Source organism: Sceloporus occidentalis, unplaced genomic scaffold, assembly GCF_023333645.1.
Source record: "Sceloporus occidentalis isolate IW3139 unplaced genomic scaffold, rSceOcc1.0.p SCAF_3, whole genome shotgun sequence".
Classification (NCBI taxonomy): domain Eukaryota; kingdom Metazoa; phylum Chordata; class Lepidosauria; order Squamata; family Phrynosomatidae; genus Sceloporus; species Sceloporus occidentalis.
The window spans coordinates 64,652,990-64,671,446 of NW_028316983.1; the positions used below are offsets into that span (position 1 = coordinate 64,652,990).

The 18,457-nt window shown below is 38.8% G+C and overlaps 1 protein-coding gene across 3 annotated transcripts in view; it reads right to left on the minus strand.

Annotated features, from left to right (window-relative positions):
* ITPR3 (inositol 1,4,5-trisphosphate receptor type 3) overlaps positions 1 to 18,457 on the minus strand; it is a 128,828-nt gene that overhangs the window by 59,368 nt on the left and 51,003 nt on the right. For 2 of the 3 annotated variants that reach the window (XM_089514723.1, XM_089514722.1), the window contains exons 3-9: positions 17,398 to 17,519; positions 7,064 to 7,150; positions 6,609 to 6,767; positions 5,947 to 6,045; positions 4,516 to 4,599; positions 3,762 to 3,908; positions 2,608 to 2,703 (exon numbers count right to left, since the gene is read on the minus strand). In XM_089514723.1, the coding sequence (XP_089370849.1) occupies positions 2,608 to 2,703; positions 3,762 to 3,908; positions 4,516 to 4,599; positions 5,947 to 6,045; positions 6,609 to 6,767; positions 7,064 to 7,150; positions 17,398 to 17,519 (794 nt within the window). Of the gene's footprint in view, positions 1 to 2,607; positions 2,704 to 3,761; positions 3,909 to 4,515; positions 4,600 to 5,946; positions 6,046 to 6,608; positions 6,768 to 7,063; positions 7,151 to 17,397; positions 17,520 to 18,457 lie in introns of those variants that run through there. The other variant, XM_089514724.1, reaches the window with a different exon arrangement.

Sequence of the window (18,457 nt, forward strand, 5' to 3'; positions counted from 1 at the left end):
ACCAGTGCAAGCAAGACAGGTCCAGATAAAAGGTCCCGCAAGGAGATTTTGATATGGAAAGTTATTTCAGCATAACTCACGCCATCATATGTAATAATATCAGTGCTGTGATTACTGAGAGGAGAGTTCAAGCAAAGAAGAAGTAAGACTATGGACCTCTTTTAAGAGTAGTACACAATCCTCCTCCTGTAACATGTGCTCCTAAACAAACTTGAGCACCACTGGAGTACAAAGTGCACTAGAGTCTATCCTAGGGCATGTCTACACGAGCCAATTGAACCAGTCCCCCCCCTTCACCATGACCTGTTTTCATGACACAGGGCCAAATCCTCAATTTGAGTGAGGACTGTTTACATGATGTGAGGCCATTTCTGCAACAAATCCACCCTATCCCTTCTAAAACCAGCTTTTAAAAATCTACCCTTTGCTCTGGATTTTGCAGGAAATTCTGGAGTGACACCAGGTGGCTGTTTGCACACATGTTCCACACTGTCACCTGCTGCCGCCGCCATCACCACAGGCACAAGTTGCTCACTCTGAGGTCACAAAAAGGCACCCAGAGATGTAACTGACACTGGATGCCTTGTTTCTGACCTCAGAGGGAGCAACCTGTGCTAGCAGTGACAGCACAGGGTGGCAAAGCAAGACACATATGTGGACAGCCACTGAGCATCACTCTAGAGTACAGAGAAATCCAAGGCAACTCCAGAACCAGACTACTCTGGGAGCAGCCTGGGGTATTCTGGCTGGTGTAGATGAGCCACTAGAGTCTATCTGTCTAATTTCAAGAAAATAATGCCCCACACCCCACACAGAATGTAACAGGAAATTCTAAGTATCTCCATGAAATTTCACTGAACAGTGTCCTTATTATGTAGAAGAACTGGAAAATGTAGTTATAAATGCAAAATATTTTAACATGGAAAGATCCTTATTTTTTGAAGGAAGGTATGGTCTGTTAACAGAACTACCTCATGTTTCTTGTATATGCCTTTATGAAAGCAGGGCCTAAAATCTGTGTGGTCCCTCCCAGGCCTATGAGAGCTTAGAAATGTAAAGTGTGGTCTGAACAATTAGACAGTGTGGTTAGATGAGGTGCAGGCAATGTCTGGAAACATTCCTTTTTTGGACTATCCCACCCAGGATCCTGCAGCCAGAAGGGTACCAGCCATGATGGCTGGGAAATGTGGGAACTGTGACTAATTCACTTCTTATAGGTCATGGTTTCCAGACCCTTCACCATTTTGGTCACCCTCCTCTGGACATGCTCCAGCTTGTCAACATCCTTTTTTAATTGTGGTGCCAGAATTGGACACAGTATTCCAAGTGAGGTCTGTCCGATGCAGCATAAAGTAGGACTATTACTTCCTTCAGTCTAGACACTATACTTCTATCGATGCAGCCTAGAATCACATTCGCCCTTTTAGCTGCTGCATCATACTGTTGATTTATGTTCAACTTGTGGCCTACTAGGACTCCTAGATCCCTTTCACATGTAGTCTTGTTAAGCCGGGTGTCCTCCATCCTATATCTATGCATTTCATTTTTTTCTGCCTAAGTATTTACATTTATCCCTGTTGTAATTCACTTTGTTAGTTTTGGCGCAGCTTTCTAATCTATTCAGGTTATTTTGAATTTTGATCCTCTCCTCTGGGGTATTAGCTGTTCTTCTTAATTTGGTGTCATCTGCAAATTTGATCAGTATGCCCTCTATTATTTCATCCAGGTCATTGATAAATATGTTGAATAGCACTGGGCCCTGTGGCACCCCAAAGGCCACTTCTTTCTAGGATGAAGAAGAGCCAATGGGGAGCACCCTTTGTTATGCTCAATATGAGGGTAGGAGTCATATGATCCTCTAGATGTTGTAAGAGTGCAAGTCCCAGTAGCCCTATCCAGCACAGTAAATTGCAAGGAATTCTGGGAGTGGCAGCCCTATGACATCCAAAAAGCTGTATGATTCCCACGACTATACTGTATTCCCACGTCAATACAGAGAATAAAGCCCTTACAATTTTAGGCAAGAATTTCTTGTTGGTTTCTTATCACTATTATGCACACATAAGCTATTAAACTTCAATTATCCCACAACCATTCCTCCACTTAATTAATAAAGACAACTGGATTAGAGCTTGTCTCCATGTGTGATCTGAAGAGTGCTGAGGAGAAAATTTAGGTTACATGTGGCCCCAAGAGATGTTTTTGTGACCCCCAGCATCCTACAAGGTTTTTAAAAATGCCTCAAGTTGCTTCCAAATGCCCTCTAGAAAGAGGGGAGGCATTTTGCCACATTTTTGGCCTCTTCTTATTATTATTTTTAAAGGGCTCCGTTGAGCTTGAAATGGCCCAGGTTTCTCAGAACATAGCAAAAATGATTCTGTTCCCTAGGCCTAGGAGAAATTTGGAGATTATAAAAATATTTTCCCAAAAATTCCCCCATATTTTCACATGGGGGTACAGCAGAAGAATGTATCTCTTCACTGTCTCCTAGGAGGGGCAATGTGTCTTGCTAAGCTCCAACAGTTGCCCAAGTGTGCTTTAAAGGAAGCCTAAACAAACTCTTACATATTCATGCAACACTGCTACTGTCAGCACAGTTTCTCTCACCTCTGCTGCAAGATAGTTTCCAGTGGCAAGGTGTTTGAAGCGGTATAAACCATTCCAGTGCCCAGCTCCACCACGGCAGGGATCATGATGGACCACCTGCAAAACAAAATCATAAGATATGTGGTTGGTCCCATACTTGACTGAAAGAATTGTGTTTGAATTCACTAGCTCTGAAAGGCAATTTGACAACCAGTCTGTGCTATTTCATTAAAGCAGTACTCAGCAACACCATCCCAAAACACTGCCAATAATTAGTATTTTCCCTCAACCTCTGAAAATTCATACATTTAAGCAAAGGACACAGTTACATTTCCATGTTGTAACACTTTGGTATTTATTTGTTTGTTTAATTATAGGAAGTGTTTGCTTAATTATAGAAAATGTTCTTCCCTCTCAGTTTTCCACTTCCACTCTATGGAGGAAGAAAGTAAGGGAATGGGCTGATCTTTGCTGCTAGCTGTAATAGGAATTTTAACTATCAAACCCCAGACAGTGATGGGTAAACCCCAGGTTCTCCAAACTAGACGTGAAAGTTATATGACACAGTTGCATCAGTTTGGTGCCACTGTAACATCTTATGGAATGTTGGGACTTGCAGTTTAGTGAGGTACTTAGAGTTCTTTCTTAGACCGCTTTAGTGTGTGCCCCTAAAAAGCAGGACTCGGGAGAGTGAAAAGCTCTGAGCTCATTTGAAAGAAGCTATGGTAGGTTTTGCCTCCTGTGATGAGGCTACTTGTCATCTTCCAAGAGAAACCACCCACAAACCAAAGCTTGCAAACAATTGAGAATATTAAACTTTTGAACAACAGATCCCACAATATGTCAGCTTGAGGAATTTTATATTGTTCCACTGCTTCATTTCTAAAACAATAGAAAACCTCTGTTCCAGGATTAATCCTAACACTGAAAATAAATGGCAGGGATAAGCCTTTCTAAACACAAATTAATACCTACTTTGTTCCTATTTAAATCAACCCAGAATGCAAGCTCATCATCCAAGGAAATTCCACTTCCTTGACTTCAGTAAGAAACAGAGCCAGGATATATGGATATCTGCACTGAAACACACAGTTCTTTCTGGTAAAATGACATAAGGGGAAGGTTAACCTAGCATTACTTGAATATGTTGCACCTGCAACAGAACAGAAACTCACTTCTACTTCCCAGAGTGCATTGGAGCTTGTGGCTGACGTGGCTGACTGTCGCAAGGTGGTTCGAAGGAAAACATGTAGCTTGCCCTTGTATTCATCACAGGTGAGAAATTTCTCCTGCTCTGCATGGAATAGTCTTACCACATCTCCCTGTGGGAAAAGTTTCATATACAAGGTTTATGAGGCACTGTACATGCACTGTAATCCACAATGTATGGATAGTGAAAACACATCACATCCTCAAATTCTTAGTAGCAAAACTACAGTAATACGGATCTCAGAGGGCTGAATTCAGACATAATTCTAGCTGGAATAGACTAAAAACAAGCAGCTACTGGAAGGGTGCACATGCCCCTACCTTTACTTCAGAGGGTCCTCTATTCTCTAAAATAGTACCACTTCTTCATTCATCAGTCTTTAGCAACTCTTTGTACCAGGTATTATTATATCCCAAGAATCACCTTGTAAAGGTAATTGCTTAATAAAAGACCAAACATAATGCTAAATCCACATGGTGGTCTACTTGCATCTTTGTCACTCCACCTATCTAACTGTAATTGCCAACTTTTGAATGATCTGATCACACTGGGAACCTCTAGCTCTATGCTATGCTCACAGCTCTCCACTGTTTTAGGTCTTTTGGTAGGATGTCATTCCAAAATGACATATCTGAGACTCGAAGCTGTTTGTTAAAATGCTCCACTGAGGACACAGAAAGAAAACTGAAGTGCACACTGAACTGCTCTAGTCTCATTACCCCTTTAAGCACTTCCTCCATGTAGTCTCGATACTGCATAAACAAGTTGATCTTCCAGCTGGTGTTGCAATTGACAGAATTCACCTAGCGAAAGAAGAGGTTATTCAGAAAGAAAGTAGGAGAGACTAAATGGGACACATAACACAATCCACAAATTAAGACCAGAATCCAGTTGGTGACATATGCCAGCATAAGATTCCATTAAGCCTGCGTAAACTCCTTTTCGGAATAGTGGGCAATCTGGGAGCATGAGGAGAGACAGAAGCAAAAGCCATTGCCAGAGAATAATTCATTCATTCATTCATTCAATCAATCAATCAATCAATCAAATACAGGTTCATCAATACATACAAAAATTATGTTAAAATGGCATTAAACTACCGATAATACTGATGGGGAAAGTATAGCCAATGGACCATATAAGGTTCACAACCCACCCCCTGGAAAACTCCTTCACCCTCCCAGGGAAAAATCCTGAAAATGGTCCCAAACTTCCCAATATCACTTCCAAATGTAACATTTTCACTTACAACCCACCCCCCAACAGAGCCCCCAACAACCTAAAAAAAGAGAGAAATTATCTGAATTGACAGGTCTTTTTTTTTTAATGGCATCCAGATGTGACCCAGGAAGGTTTGTAGGGGGTCATTGAGGCAATAATATTTATTTATTTATTTATTTCCTTCTTCCCTCCTGATGTAAGGATTCAAGATAGCTAACAACAAATTTCAGACAGTACACATTAAACAAAAATAAGTCCCCATACAATTGCCTATCCCTGACCTATAGAATTAAAATCACTCAAAATATCTCTATATAAAAGTGCGATTTAAAAGCTTGGAAGTATAGCCATTCTTTTTTCTTGACAGATATAAATAAATATAATAAAAAAATTATTTATATTTTACCGCCTCTTCCAGGTGGATCGAGGCAGGATTACAACCTAGTATAAGTATACAATTACAGATTTCAACAATAAAATATAAAAACATATTAACAATTAAACAGTTTAACAATTAAAAACAAATTATCAAACGTGACAGTGGAAGTAAGATATTTTGATCCTAATCAAAAAGATGGATCCATGTATCTCATATAGATTCAAGTGGGTATGCTCGTCGGAAGAGATCCATCTTAACTGCCGTCTTGAAAGTCTCCAAGGAGGTAATAAAATGGCTCTCTTCCGGGAGATTGTTCCATAATCTGGGGGTGCCTACAGTGAATATACAGTGAAGACAGATATGACTTCCTATCCCACCCCCCACATCTGATATTGCCATGGTGTCTGAAACCACTTCACTACTACTGCCACATTATCACCTACACTGGCATAGTCACACTGACCAACAGGATAGTAGTCTAGATGCCAAACAGACTCCTGTGATTGACCTTCCCCTCTCAGGGCCTTCCTCTTCTCCCAAACCCTAGTACCTCTTTGCATCCAGGGTTATCGGTAAGTTCATAGTTGCTGGCATGGAGTGGCTGGCCCGCATTCACAGGATTCAGGATCACTTTGTCTCCAACCACTACCTGAGAAAGGATCACATAACTGTTAAAGGCATTGACATGAAGTATGGGAAGATCCAGTAAAATAAGAAGTGATCTAAGAGGCTGAAGAACAAGCAGCAAAATCCCATAAATGTCTGCTCAAAAATAAATCCCACCAAGCTCTAGGAGGCTTGCTTCAAAGTAAGTATAGAACTACAGCCTGCACATTCTGCCATATCTATAATTTCTTCTTTGAATTGTACATACACTTCCAGTCTCAGAAGATGGACTTCATTCATGCTTTCATGTGTATTATGCAGGATCTCTAATATGGAAAACCATCTTACCATATGTAACCAAGTGTATCTTTTGTCTATCCCAAAAAATATTATATGGGATCTATAGCTGGCTGACACACATAGATCACTTAAAATGGTATACATCAAGTCACAAATACATACGCATGTGGTTAGTTCACATAGTTAAGCACCCTGCTGCTTTAACTTTTGAAAAGGCCCCCAGTCACTCTTTCCTCTAATAGGCTTCAAGCTTAGAATCTCCATGTGGCACTACCAGTAGAAGTGACCTCTTTGTCATACACTCACATTATCTCCATTGCTCCTCAGTTTCCAGAAGGGCTGGATGAAGACCCAGGAGCCTTCATTGCCTGTGGCATCGAGCGTCACCCTCATGGCATTCTTCTCCAGTAGGGCAGGGAGGCGCTTGTTCACTGTCAAGTATTTATTACTTTTCATGTGAAGAAGCTGGAAAACCAAACAGCACAGTGCATTTTTTTAAAACATTAATTTAACTTAAACTGTAGTGGTAGAGCTATCAGTCTCCCAGTCCTGATTAATACTTGTATTTTGTGGTTGACATAAGGGATGATGGGCGGTAAAAGACATGTAGCTACAGGACTGACATCTTGATATACTGGCATCCCTGACATTCTGGCCCAAGACACAGGGTTTAATATACAGTAATTCAAATATCTGTAGGGAAAATGTAGATTCAGAAAAGCAACACTGGGCAGATGTAGGAAAAAGAAAATATACCATACCTGTATGACACATCCATACTTCACTACATCCCCATGCACCTTCTTATTCTCTGTTTCATTCTGCTTCTGCTCCATCTGAGCTGCATGCTGTTTGAAAGCACAGGCCATAGAAGAATGAATCCAAACCATGAAGTCACAAAGTCAACAGAACAATGAGAAAAAGAGAATGAGGAGTCAGTGTCTCTATCCACACGAGATCTATAAAGGTCTATGCCTACAAATTCCACAGATCATGAATCAACAATTAGTCCAGCTCCAATCCCACTGAAGAATGATCTCAACTTCGAAGCAAAAGGAGTCCAGAGACCAGAGGTAGTGAGATCTGCAGGTCATTTGGATAGAATGGGGGCTTGGTCCACCATCTCCCACTCCCTTCATGGAAGTGGCCTTCTGGAAAACCTGATTCTGATAAGCATCATACACCAACAAATAAAGTAGCAAGCATTCTCTGTGCTCCGGGTTGTTCATCAGTGACTGTCTATGCTCCACAACAAATCAAAACTCTAGCACAGAACAGAATTCCAAAGAACAGTAGTTATTAAACCAAAATCCATTTTCTAGCTATCAGGGTTTCAACAATAACTGATAGACAGCAAATTCTAAAGCCTGAAACCTTACAAAGATCAGGAACTCTGAATCTTCCCAAATTTCTGCCCCTGCCATGCAATTCCATCACTGTTTCTCCTAGTTCACATTTTTCTTCATCCATCTATCCCATCCCATCCCATACTGTGTTAAAGTAAAATAAAACAATTAAGCAAATTTATGGAATAGAACAGGTATAATTTCACATGTAGAGAGGGGTGGGAGCAGAATCTATTTTTCTTATCATAAAATCTGAATTTGTCAGTAAAAGGTGTGGAAATGATTAGGGAAGGAAAACCAGAAGGTTGCTGGGAAAGAGGATGCTAGAAATCAGAGGTGTGGCTAACTACCAATATGTGTAGAGTAATCATGGAGAAGCCCATGCTATGTTTGTGGAATTAAAATGTCTTTAAGAGCAATGTATTGTATTTCTGTACAAGGCTTTTTCTCTTTCCTGTTTAGTGTTAAACCAATGGATTACAACCAATTATTTTTGTTTCACTTTAAGCAATGTAGTATGAACTGGCTGAAAATATTTCCTTTCTTATCTACCTATTGACGCTGCAAATATTTCCAACTGTCCTATTCCATTTTTTTTTTAATTATTATAGTTATTACTGTTCATTTTATATGATATGAGACATTTGGGGAAGACTCATCTGGAACAGCAGCACAGAAATTAAAAGAGAAAGATATTCTTAAAAGAAAATTTAGATCTATTTCACTGCACAAATATTAGCCCTCTTCAAACAACTGGAATACATGTGCATGCAAAATGTTAGATCTTTAGTCCCACATACAAAATCTACATGCAGAAAACCTGAATGCCCACAGTCTCTGTGAACAAGTCAAAAAAGCTAGAGTACAGTCTGCTGCCATAATCCCACTTCCTTATCATACATTCAGTGTACTGCAGTTTCAGCTGTCTGTATGAGGCCATTGTCAGCTTTAGTAGCTCATCATTGATCAATGCAAAACAGCAAAAACTGTCTGCAGCTATGGTTTAACATTTTTTGATGTTACAGCAAAACAAAACAAATCTTCCCTCAGAGATCAATAGAGACATTGTGTCTAGATCAAGGGAAGTAATAGTGCCACTCTATTCTACTTTGGTCAGGCCTCATCTAGAATACTGTGTCCAGGGCAACCAAAATGGTGAGGCACCTGGAAATATTTTATGATTAGCTTGGAGAAGAGAAGGTTAAGAGGTGATATGATATCCTGGTTTAAATATTTGAAGGGATGTCATATTGAAGATGGAGCAAGCTTGTTTTCTGCTACTCCAGAGAATGGGACATGGAACAATGGATGCATGCTAAAGGAAAAGGGATTCCACCTCAAAATTAGGAGGAACTTCCAGACAGTAAAAGTTGTTTGAGAGTGGAACACACTCCCTCAGAGAGTGCTGTAGTTTCCTTCAGAGGCTGGATGGCCATCTGTTGAGGGTGATTTGTGAGTTCCTGCATCACAGAGGGTTGGACTGGATGGCCCTTGTGGTGTCTTCCAAACCTATGATTCTATGATCTTCATATATATATATATATATATATATATATATATATATATATCCATGTTTAAGTGCATGTGTACATGTGTTTACAAACTGTAGTTGTTTGGTTCTTTGGTTTTTCCCCCCAGAAATAATTCTTTTTCGCTGGGAAAGGTCATGAGCCTCCTTTCATATCACTGGCTTTGCAGCTTACTGTGGCAATGCTAAGTTCTTGAATGAATTACGAATTAATGTTGTAAGATTATATATATATATATATATATATATATATACATATACACACATACTGATTAGTATAGCAACATTTAGTCAGCATAACTGATTCATTTTCTGTTAATTCATCATTTAGCAGGCACCACCAACAGTGCATTTTTTAAAAGTGTTTCTTTATTCTTTATACAACTGCTTATAGAAATGGCAGGAGACTAAGTGATATCTTAGAAGAGGTGTCCCACTAAACCCCACTTTCTGTCTCAGGCAAAGGCAGCTGCCTCTTCAAAGATGCTGGCAACTCAGATGTGTGCATTCATCATCTAAAGATAAGGGGGTATTCCCCCTTCAAAATGTTGTTGTTATTCTTATGCAAATCTATGTATGTTTATTTGATTGAACTGCAGCACAATCCTGGCATGCTTACTAGGACATGAGAACATACTTCCGGTTAGACTCACTCCATAGTAAATATCTAGATTTGCAGTGTATATTAGTTAAGATTTCTTTAGTGCCAGCCCTGCTATTAGTATTATTTACCTGAGAACATAAGAAGAATCCTTCTAAACTAAATCTTGTTGCTGTGTGCCTTCAAGTTATTTCTGATTTACAGTGACCCTAAGGTGAATCTATTACTATGTTTATTCTGCAAAGTTTTATCATTGGAAGTTTGCATTGCCCTCATCTGAGGCTGAGAGTGCAACTTGCCCAAGATCACCAAGTGGAGTTCTATGGTTGAGCAGGAATTCAAACCCTGTTTTTCCAGGGTCCCAGTCTAACACTCAAACCACTGCACCATGCTGGCTCTGCATTAAATCTTATCTAACTCCACATTATTTCCACAGCATAACCAAATAATTGTCCCAGTGAGAAGTGTAAACACTGGACATGTGTAGTAGTAGCTCATACTTATACTCCCCAGTAACTGGTATTGAGAGGTATATATACTGTCTCTGATTCTGGATATAATATAAAGCCACAAGAACTAGAGATAGTTTTATTCTCCCTGATCCAAAAATCAAACTCTAGCAATTCTAAAAGTTTAGAATCATGATATGCTGGTGAAGGAAAGGATCAAGGAGAGAGATTGATGTTTACTAGCTTCTCATTTTTTCATCTTTATCTCCTAATCACATAGGGTAAACACTTTGATAAAATTAGTATTTTGAGAAAACAATAAAAAGGTTACCATTTCCCTCAAAAAAAGTAAAACAGGATCCATGTGTGGCTAATCTGTACACAAACTGTCCATCCCAACTGGAGTCTCCACAGAGTGATTCCATTCCTACTAAATCATTCATATGGATTCAGTATAAGGTCATTTTCACTTCAGCCCATTAAGTTCTTTCCTTCTTCTCAGCTCACTTAAGGACGATGTGTAACAAAATGTAACTGTAACAAAATTTAGTGGTCAGATTAGTATCAAATGAAAAACAGAGAAGTCATGGAGGTAGATTTCCAAGGCTGCCTTGAAGAAAACCAAAGGGCTTGTGTCTGGTGCAAAGGAGCTTCGGTGTGCCATGAGTCAGCCTCTTCAAAGCCATGGCATAAAACGATTTTCCAAGTAGGTGGTGCCTCAACCATAAATCCATCCTGGCTGAGCTTGCCTCTTTAGGGATGCTTCACTGGCAATTCAAAGCTTCAAGAAATGCTACTGCACCTTTATTTAATTAAACCCTAATCTCTCCCAAAAACCCAGGATTAATATTTGACTGAGTTTTCAGTCTGGCAGCAAAGGAAATAAAAACAGAGCATGCACAATTTGAGACTGAGCTGGAGTGCTAGAGAAATACAGGCAGAAAAAGGAACTCTATGAAAAATAAGCAAATAACCCTAAAGGCTACTAGGCTTGGCCAGACTACAGGAATTATGGGAAGGAGCAGACAGTGAAACGGCAGAGAAAGCATGTATGGTTGACCAGTTTGATCCTAGGGCAGGAGCAAGAGGAATAACAAATCTGACCATTAGGACATAATTTAAAATCTTTTCTGTGGCTCAAGGGAGCCTCTTCTTTTCTCTCTTTCCCGTCTTTTTTTCCTCTTTTTGCCTTCTATTAGAGTTGCCAGTTCTCAGGGCCTGGACTCTCTTCCTCAATCCTCAGCACAAGGGGGAGGAATATCAGGGCAAGAGCACTGCTTTGAAAAGTTGTACTATATATTCTTTCTCTCTTTTTTTTCAAACTTGGGTTTTTTTTTACTTAAATGGCATACTTTGTACAACTGCAGTTGATACTTCATGTATTATAGTTTTTTGTGGATTTTTGGGTTATGAGGCCGTGTTCTAGAAGAGTTTTTTTAATTTATTATATATCAAAACATCGCTACAATCAACAAACTTACTACATCTTCAAAGATAGTTAGCCATTCAAATAGTTCGATTTTCCAAATAAAATTAATAAATAAACAGGTACACTTCCTTCGTATAACATTCATCCTGTGCGATTATTACTGCACTCTGCAATGTTACCTTGTATGTGTAATGTTTCTAGATAACTCCAATATCTTTTTCTCTTCCTTAATTTACTTCTTCCTATCCTTCTCATGGTTATGTTCTTTTTATTTAATTACATTTCTTTCTATATTGTTTTACATCTCTTTCCAGCGTTTACCACAAAAAGTCCTTACGGCCTCCCATTCCTCTTCAGTCTTTACCTCATCTTTTCCGTGAATAATATTTGTTAATCGGTCCATTTCCATCATATCATGCAGTTTCAGTAGCCACTCATCAATCAATGGAATCTCATTTGATTTCCAATATTGTGCCAGAAGTAACCTTCCAGCAGTTATCATATAGAGGATCCTGCACCAGTGAAGAGCTTCAATTTTCTTTGGGATTTTATTTGTCATGTTTAAAAGATAAATTTCAGGAATTTACTCAAAGTTTATAACAAAAATTTTAGTTATTACTAAGTGAATTTGATTCCAATATTTCTTTATCCTTGGGCATTCCCACCAAATATGTAACCAAGTTCCCTTTGCTTTCAGAAACTTCTAACACTAGTTACTCTTTCCTTTATGAATTTTCGCAATCTTTGCTGGAGTTAGATAGTTCCATATTTTTTGAAATTTTCATGGAGGTTTTGACAGGCTGTAAATTTTAATGTTTTTCCCCTGGCATTGTGCCAGCTTTCTAGATCAACTATTCTGCCAAGATTTCTGGGCCATTGAATCATAGAGTCCTTTACAACATCTTGTTCTACCATTCTTTGTAGCAAAATTTTGTAAAGTTTAGATGTTAATTTCTTTTTTCATTTTAATAATATATTGTCCATTTCCATGTTTTCAATTTCGAAGTTTTCAAGCTCTTTATCCAATTTGAATCTGTTTGCCAGTTGATAATATAGGAACCAATGTTTTTGCACCTCCATAGGCTTTATGTCCTCTATTTTTTTCAAACTATAATAATTCATGTAATTTTTAACTAATAAGTCTTCGTATCTTAACCATTTAAAGATTTGTGTTCTGTTAAAGAGTGCCTCATGAGGAGAGATCCATCCTGGGATTTTTCTGTAAAAAAGTTGCTTTACCTTCAGAGAAGATGTTAAGATGGCATTCCGCACAAAATGGTGTCCAAAGTCTCCGTTAATTTTATGTTTTTCGTACCATAAGTACGCATGCCAGCCATATCGAATTTTGAAGCCCTCCAAAGCAAGTAGCTTGTCGTCTGTCAGATTTATCCACTCCTTTGCCCATATTAAACTATTAGCTACATAGTATAACTGAAAATCTGGTAAATTACATCCACCATTCAAATTTGGGTCGATTAGAGTTTTCCATTTCACACGTGGCTTCTTTCCTGCCCATACAAACTTCCTTATCTCTTTATTCCAATCCTCTATTATTTTCAGATTTGAGATAATGGGGATGTTTGTGAATAAGTAATTGAGTTTTGGCAGTACTGCCATTTTAACGGCAGCTGTTCTTCCAGAAAAAGACAAGTTTAGTTTGGACCACTTCATAAGGTCTTGCTTGATTTTTTTCCATGTGGATTTATAGTTGTTTTCCAAAAGTTCGGTGTTTCTATTAGTGATTCATATACCTAAATATTTAGTCTTTTTCACAGCTTTACAGCCCATACACTCTTGAATTTCCTTTTCTTCAGCAGAGGATACATTTTTTGTTATAATCACAGATTTCTGTGTATTAATTTTAAATCCTTCCATTGCAGTTATGAATAGCAAAGGGGACAGGGGCACCCCTGTCTTGTCCCTTTCGGTATGCTAAATTGTTGAGTTCTCTCTCCGTTAATTAACAACCTTGCTGTTTGATTAGTGTAAATACTTTGTATCCAGCTAAGGAATCTGTCGCCAACACCCAAATTTTCCAAAGTACAAATCATACGGTCCCAATTTAAACTATCAAAAGCTTTATAAGTGTCTACAAAGAACATCCCGAATTTCTTCTGTCTGTTTTTCCCCTCAAAATATTCAATGAGATTTAACATGGTTCTAATGTTCTGTTTTAAGTGCCTTGCCGGTAAGAAACCTGTTTGATCATGATCTATTTGTGTAACTAAAATTGGTTTTAATTGTTCCGCCAGAATAGACGCAAATATCTTATAGTCTACATTGAGCAAGGAGATTGGTCTATAATTCTCCACATTAGTATTGTCTTTTTCGTCTTTAGGAATTAATGTTATGTCATTCATTATTCATGATTCTGGAATTCCAGAAGAGTTTTTTCCTGATGTTTTGCCAGCAGCTGTGGCTGGCATCTTCAGAGAATTGTCTTTGAAGATTTAGAGAATCTTCTCTGAAGATGCCAGACACAGCTGCTGGTGAAATGTCAGGAAAAAACTCTTCTAGAACATGGAAAACCCCACCAAAAACTACGGATGCCAGCCATGAAAACCTTCGACTTCATGTATTATGTTTACTGACATCATCATGTGTTGCTTTGTGTAACATCATCATTTTAACCTGGGCCCTATAACATCACACAAGATTGTCTCCTAGGTCTCAGGATTTACCCCTAAAATTTCCGGACTTAGCACAGTCCTTTTATTGTCTACGTCTTGTAGACCATAAAAATAAATTTGGATCAAGCCTCTTTACTTTGGGCTATTTATCACTTCAATTCCACACATGTAGAACAAATACTGGATGCAAAATTAAACATTCTGAGATTTCTTTTTCAGCTAGCCTTTAGTCTTTAAAGTTGCAAAAATGCAATAAGTGCATCGTGAAAGTTCAAAAGCTAAAAATGTGATTAGTAAGACCTCTACTGGTCAGTGGACAGCCTCAAAAACCTGCAGGCTCATACTCTGCACTGTGAGTAGAAGCACAATCAATGTGTCTAAAATGTAGTGCTAGTGGGAAATCTGACACACACACACACACACACATACACACACACAATTTATGCAAGCTGGAAAATTCAGCTTGACACAGAATGTGAGCTATCTTGAGAGAGATTTTTGTATTAGGTTTTTAAGTGCAGAGTATTCTCAGTCCTCTGCTCCCATAAAAAGAAAGAAAAAGACAGCCCTGACTTGCTTTATTATCACTCAACCCAAAACACATGCCTGAGACATCATTTCTTCTAAGGATACAGCAGATCTGTTGTATCTAACAGCACTGCAGGGGTGAGTAAAGTACAGCCCTAGGGCCAAATAAACATCATGCAAGGCTATTCTTCATAGCCTTTGGCACTTCTAGAATGGCCAAAAAAAGGATGAATTTTTCTCTGGGTTGTTACCACACTGCAGAATTAATGTAGTTTAACACTGCTTTAACTGTCATGGCTCCATCCTATGGAATTCTAGGATTCTGGAGAGAAAGGTAAATATGTCACAATGGCAGTTAAAGCAGTGTCAAATTGCATAAAATCTGCAGTGAAGATGCAGCCCTGGAAGCTTCCAGGAACAGCAATTCACATTTTAAATTGACTGCACCCAACACACTGTTCAACATTTTTTAAAAAAATCAATCACAGAAGTAAATTTTTTGCCAACTATGGTCTCATTTCCCTAAAATGTCTTGGTACCATTGATTCACTACATCTGCCAACACCTGAAACAGTGCACAGTATGTATTTTACTGGTTCTTAGGAAACATGCAGCTGGAGGAAGATCCTTGGTAACAAGGAAAAGCTAATCAGTGAGTAACAGATGCCAGTTTCAGCAGTTTTAGTCAGGAGTAGAGCCTGGAGACATGAACTGTAGAAGCCCATGGCTTCTGTTTTATCAGTGTCACAAGGAAGGAGAAGAGTGAAGCCTGTAGACCACATCTTTGGGCAAAAAATGCAAGGAAGGGGGACAAAGGATTGTATCTGACACATTTTTCAAATGTATATCCCACATTTCTAGCCCACTGGACACTCCAATCAATTAATCATCTTCAAAATTAACAAAAAGGAAAACAAAATTATAATAGCACCTGATTTTGAAAAAGTTACTTTTTTGGACTGCAGCTCCCAGAATCTCTCAGCTAGCATAGATAATGGGTGGGAGACTCTGGGTGCTGTATTAAAAAAAAAAACTTTTCCAAATAGTAGCACAACCATTAGAGATTTGGGAGTGACCAAGAATTCAACAAACCTTGCCTCAATCTCCATCCCATCTCACTCTCAAACAATTCAGAGGGCTCACTTAAGTAATAAGGTTTTACCCGTCATCTAAAACTAGTAGCCATGCTGGCTAGGGGGATTTGGGTAATTATAATCTCAAAAATTAACTTTTCAAAACTGTGATCATTTGTCACCATACAATCATACAAGTGCCTTTGAATAAGCAGGCATGTTGTAGCAGCAGAAAGTCTGCTCTTTTAAAAATGGTTTTTCTGCAGCTGGTCTTCACTGGGAGGTGGGATTTGAATATTTTTTTCTCCTTTTATTATGACTGAGAAAGAGCATGCAAATGTATTAAATAAAGGCGGAGTGATGTCATGCCTCCCCTAACATGAAAAATTCACTTCCATTGGATTTCCAACATTAATTTACTAATTTGCCTCCATGTAAACTAACCACAGTTGTTGATGGTGTGGAATTACTATTTTAATCTCATTATACAATATGAAAGGTGCTGGCCAGGATCCAGAGAACCAAGAGAACAGCTGGGCCTCATTGTCAGCTACAAAAATAAAATAAAAAAATACAGGAAATGCAAGTGTGAGCCATATAGGCAGGGCAGCACACATTCCACAAGCATACTACACACATGCAGAAACTGGTATCAGGCAAGAATTCAGCAACATGAGCAGCTCAGTTTTTATTATTTTTTAAAGAATATTTTAACCCTTCAAGCAGTGAAGTATGTCTCTAAGGCTACATCTGAACTACAGAAATAATCCAGTTTGACTCAGTTTTTAACTGCTGTGGTTTAATGCTATGGAATCCTGGGATTTGTAGTTTGATGGGGCACCATAGCTTTCTAAGAGAGAAGCCTAAATATCTCACAAAACTACAAATCCCAGAATTCCACAGCATTGACCCATGGCAGTTAAAGCAGTGTCAAAGTACATTATTTCTGCAGGGCAGGTGCAACCTAAATCACTGAAATGTTAAGAATCTGGGATTGCAGGAATAGGAACAAGCATCAGGTATTCTTATAAACAACATCCATCTTGTGGTGTGAACTGAGACATTTGGGACAGTGGTTTAGAAAGCAAGCATGGCCAATGGGGAGGGTTTCTGGGAATTATAGTCCAATATCATCTTGGTAGGAAATCCAGCATGGTGTAGTGGTCCGAGTGTTAGACTGGGACTTTGGAGATCAGGGTTCAAATCCCTCCTCAGCCATTGAAACCCAATTGTTGCCATGGGCAAGTGACACTCTCTCAGTTTAAGACAAACCTCCTGTAAGTAAATCTCATCACGAAGACCCTATAATAGGGTCACCATAAGTAAGAATCATTTTGAAGGCACATAACAATCTGAACCCACAGGCTGAACCACAAACTCACCAACTATGGTAGCTTAACAGCGTATCTGAGTCAAAAACTACAGCAAGAAAAAATGCAAGTGTCCTTTGGCTTTGCCAGTTTTTGATCAGGAAAAAACTCTGGTTAATATGGTCTTGGATCTTATCATACCTGAAGTTTCTGCAACAGCACCACATCAGCTATCTTATCCTTGTCCTGTTTGGTTTGCTTAGCTTTCCAGTATTGCTTCTGTGCAGAGTAGCGGTTCATGGGACATACTCTAAAAAGACAGTCTGTAAGGGAAAGAGGTCAAGGAATTAGAATGGCCCCATGTTAACATCATCATCCATTTTTGTAATGTTTACTATTATTAGTTTTTTGTGGGTTTTTCAGGCTATGTAGCCATGTTCTAGAAGAGTTTCTTCCTGATGTTTCGCCAGCATCTGTGGCTGGCATCTTTATTATTATTAAGTCTTGTTGTCTTCTAATGTGGTTGTAGTGACCAATTAATCACATACAGAATATCTGAACAGTTTGGAAAAGAAAAAACATAGAGCAATGAAAGTTCATTACCTCTGTAGAGCTTAAAAGCGACTCTCTTAGCACCCAAAAGAGATGTGAGAATACAAATTCTCCTACAGTATTTAGATGTTAGAAGAAATGGCAGTTTTTTCCCTAAGTGACTATATCCTGCTGCTTTCAGATAGTAAAAAAACAGATTCTCACGCATCTTTCATAAAGGGATATCAGTTCTTCTAGAAGTAAATGGTATGTGTGACTTTCAGACAAAAAAAGTATGAAATGCATATTAGAGTAAGGAAGCAGTGAGGAGGAAAGAGTTAAAATGACCCACTGGAATGTCAGGAAGCTCGGTGCTAAGAAAAAGATACATGCTCAAAGATGCTGTCTTCCAATTTTCCACTGTTGAACTTCATTACTGAAACAGATACCAGCCCTATGCCAGAGTCAAGATATAAACACAATCTCCCTTAGGATACAAGGAGCAATAGCATATCCCTTTCTTTTCATTTGCTCAATATATCAGAACTCCCAGGAACAAGTAGAATTATAGAACCAGAACATCCCTCACATCCTGCCCCTTAACAGACCCCTGTGCAGTTGAAGAAGGTCTTCTTATTTCTGAAGTGCAAAAAGGCTATCTCTAACCCCAACTCCATCAATTTGGTGGCTATTTTGATTACTATTGGCTTGAGTATCCCTCCCCACTTTT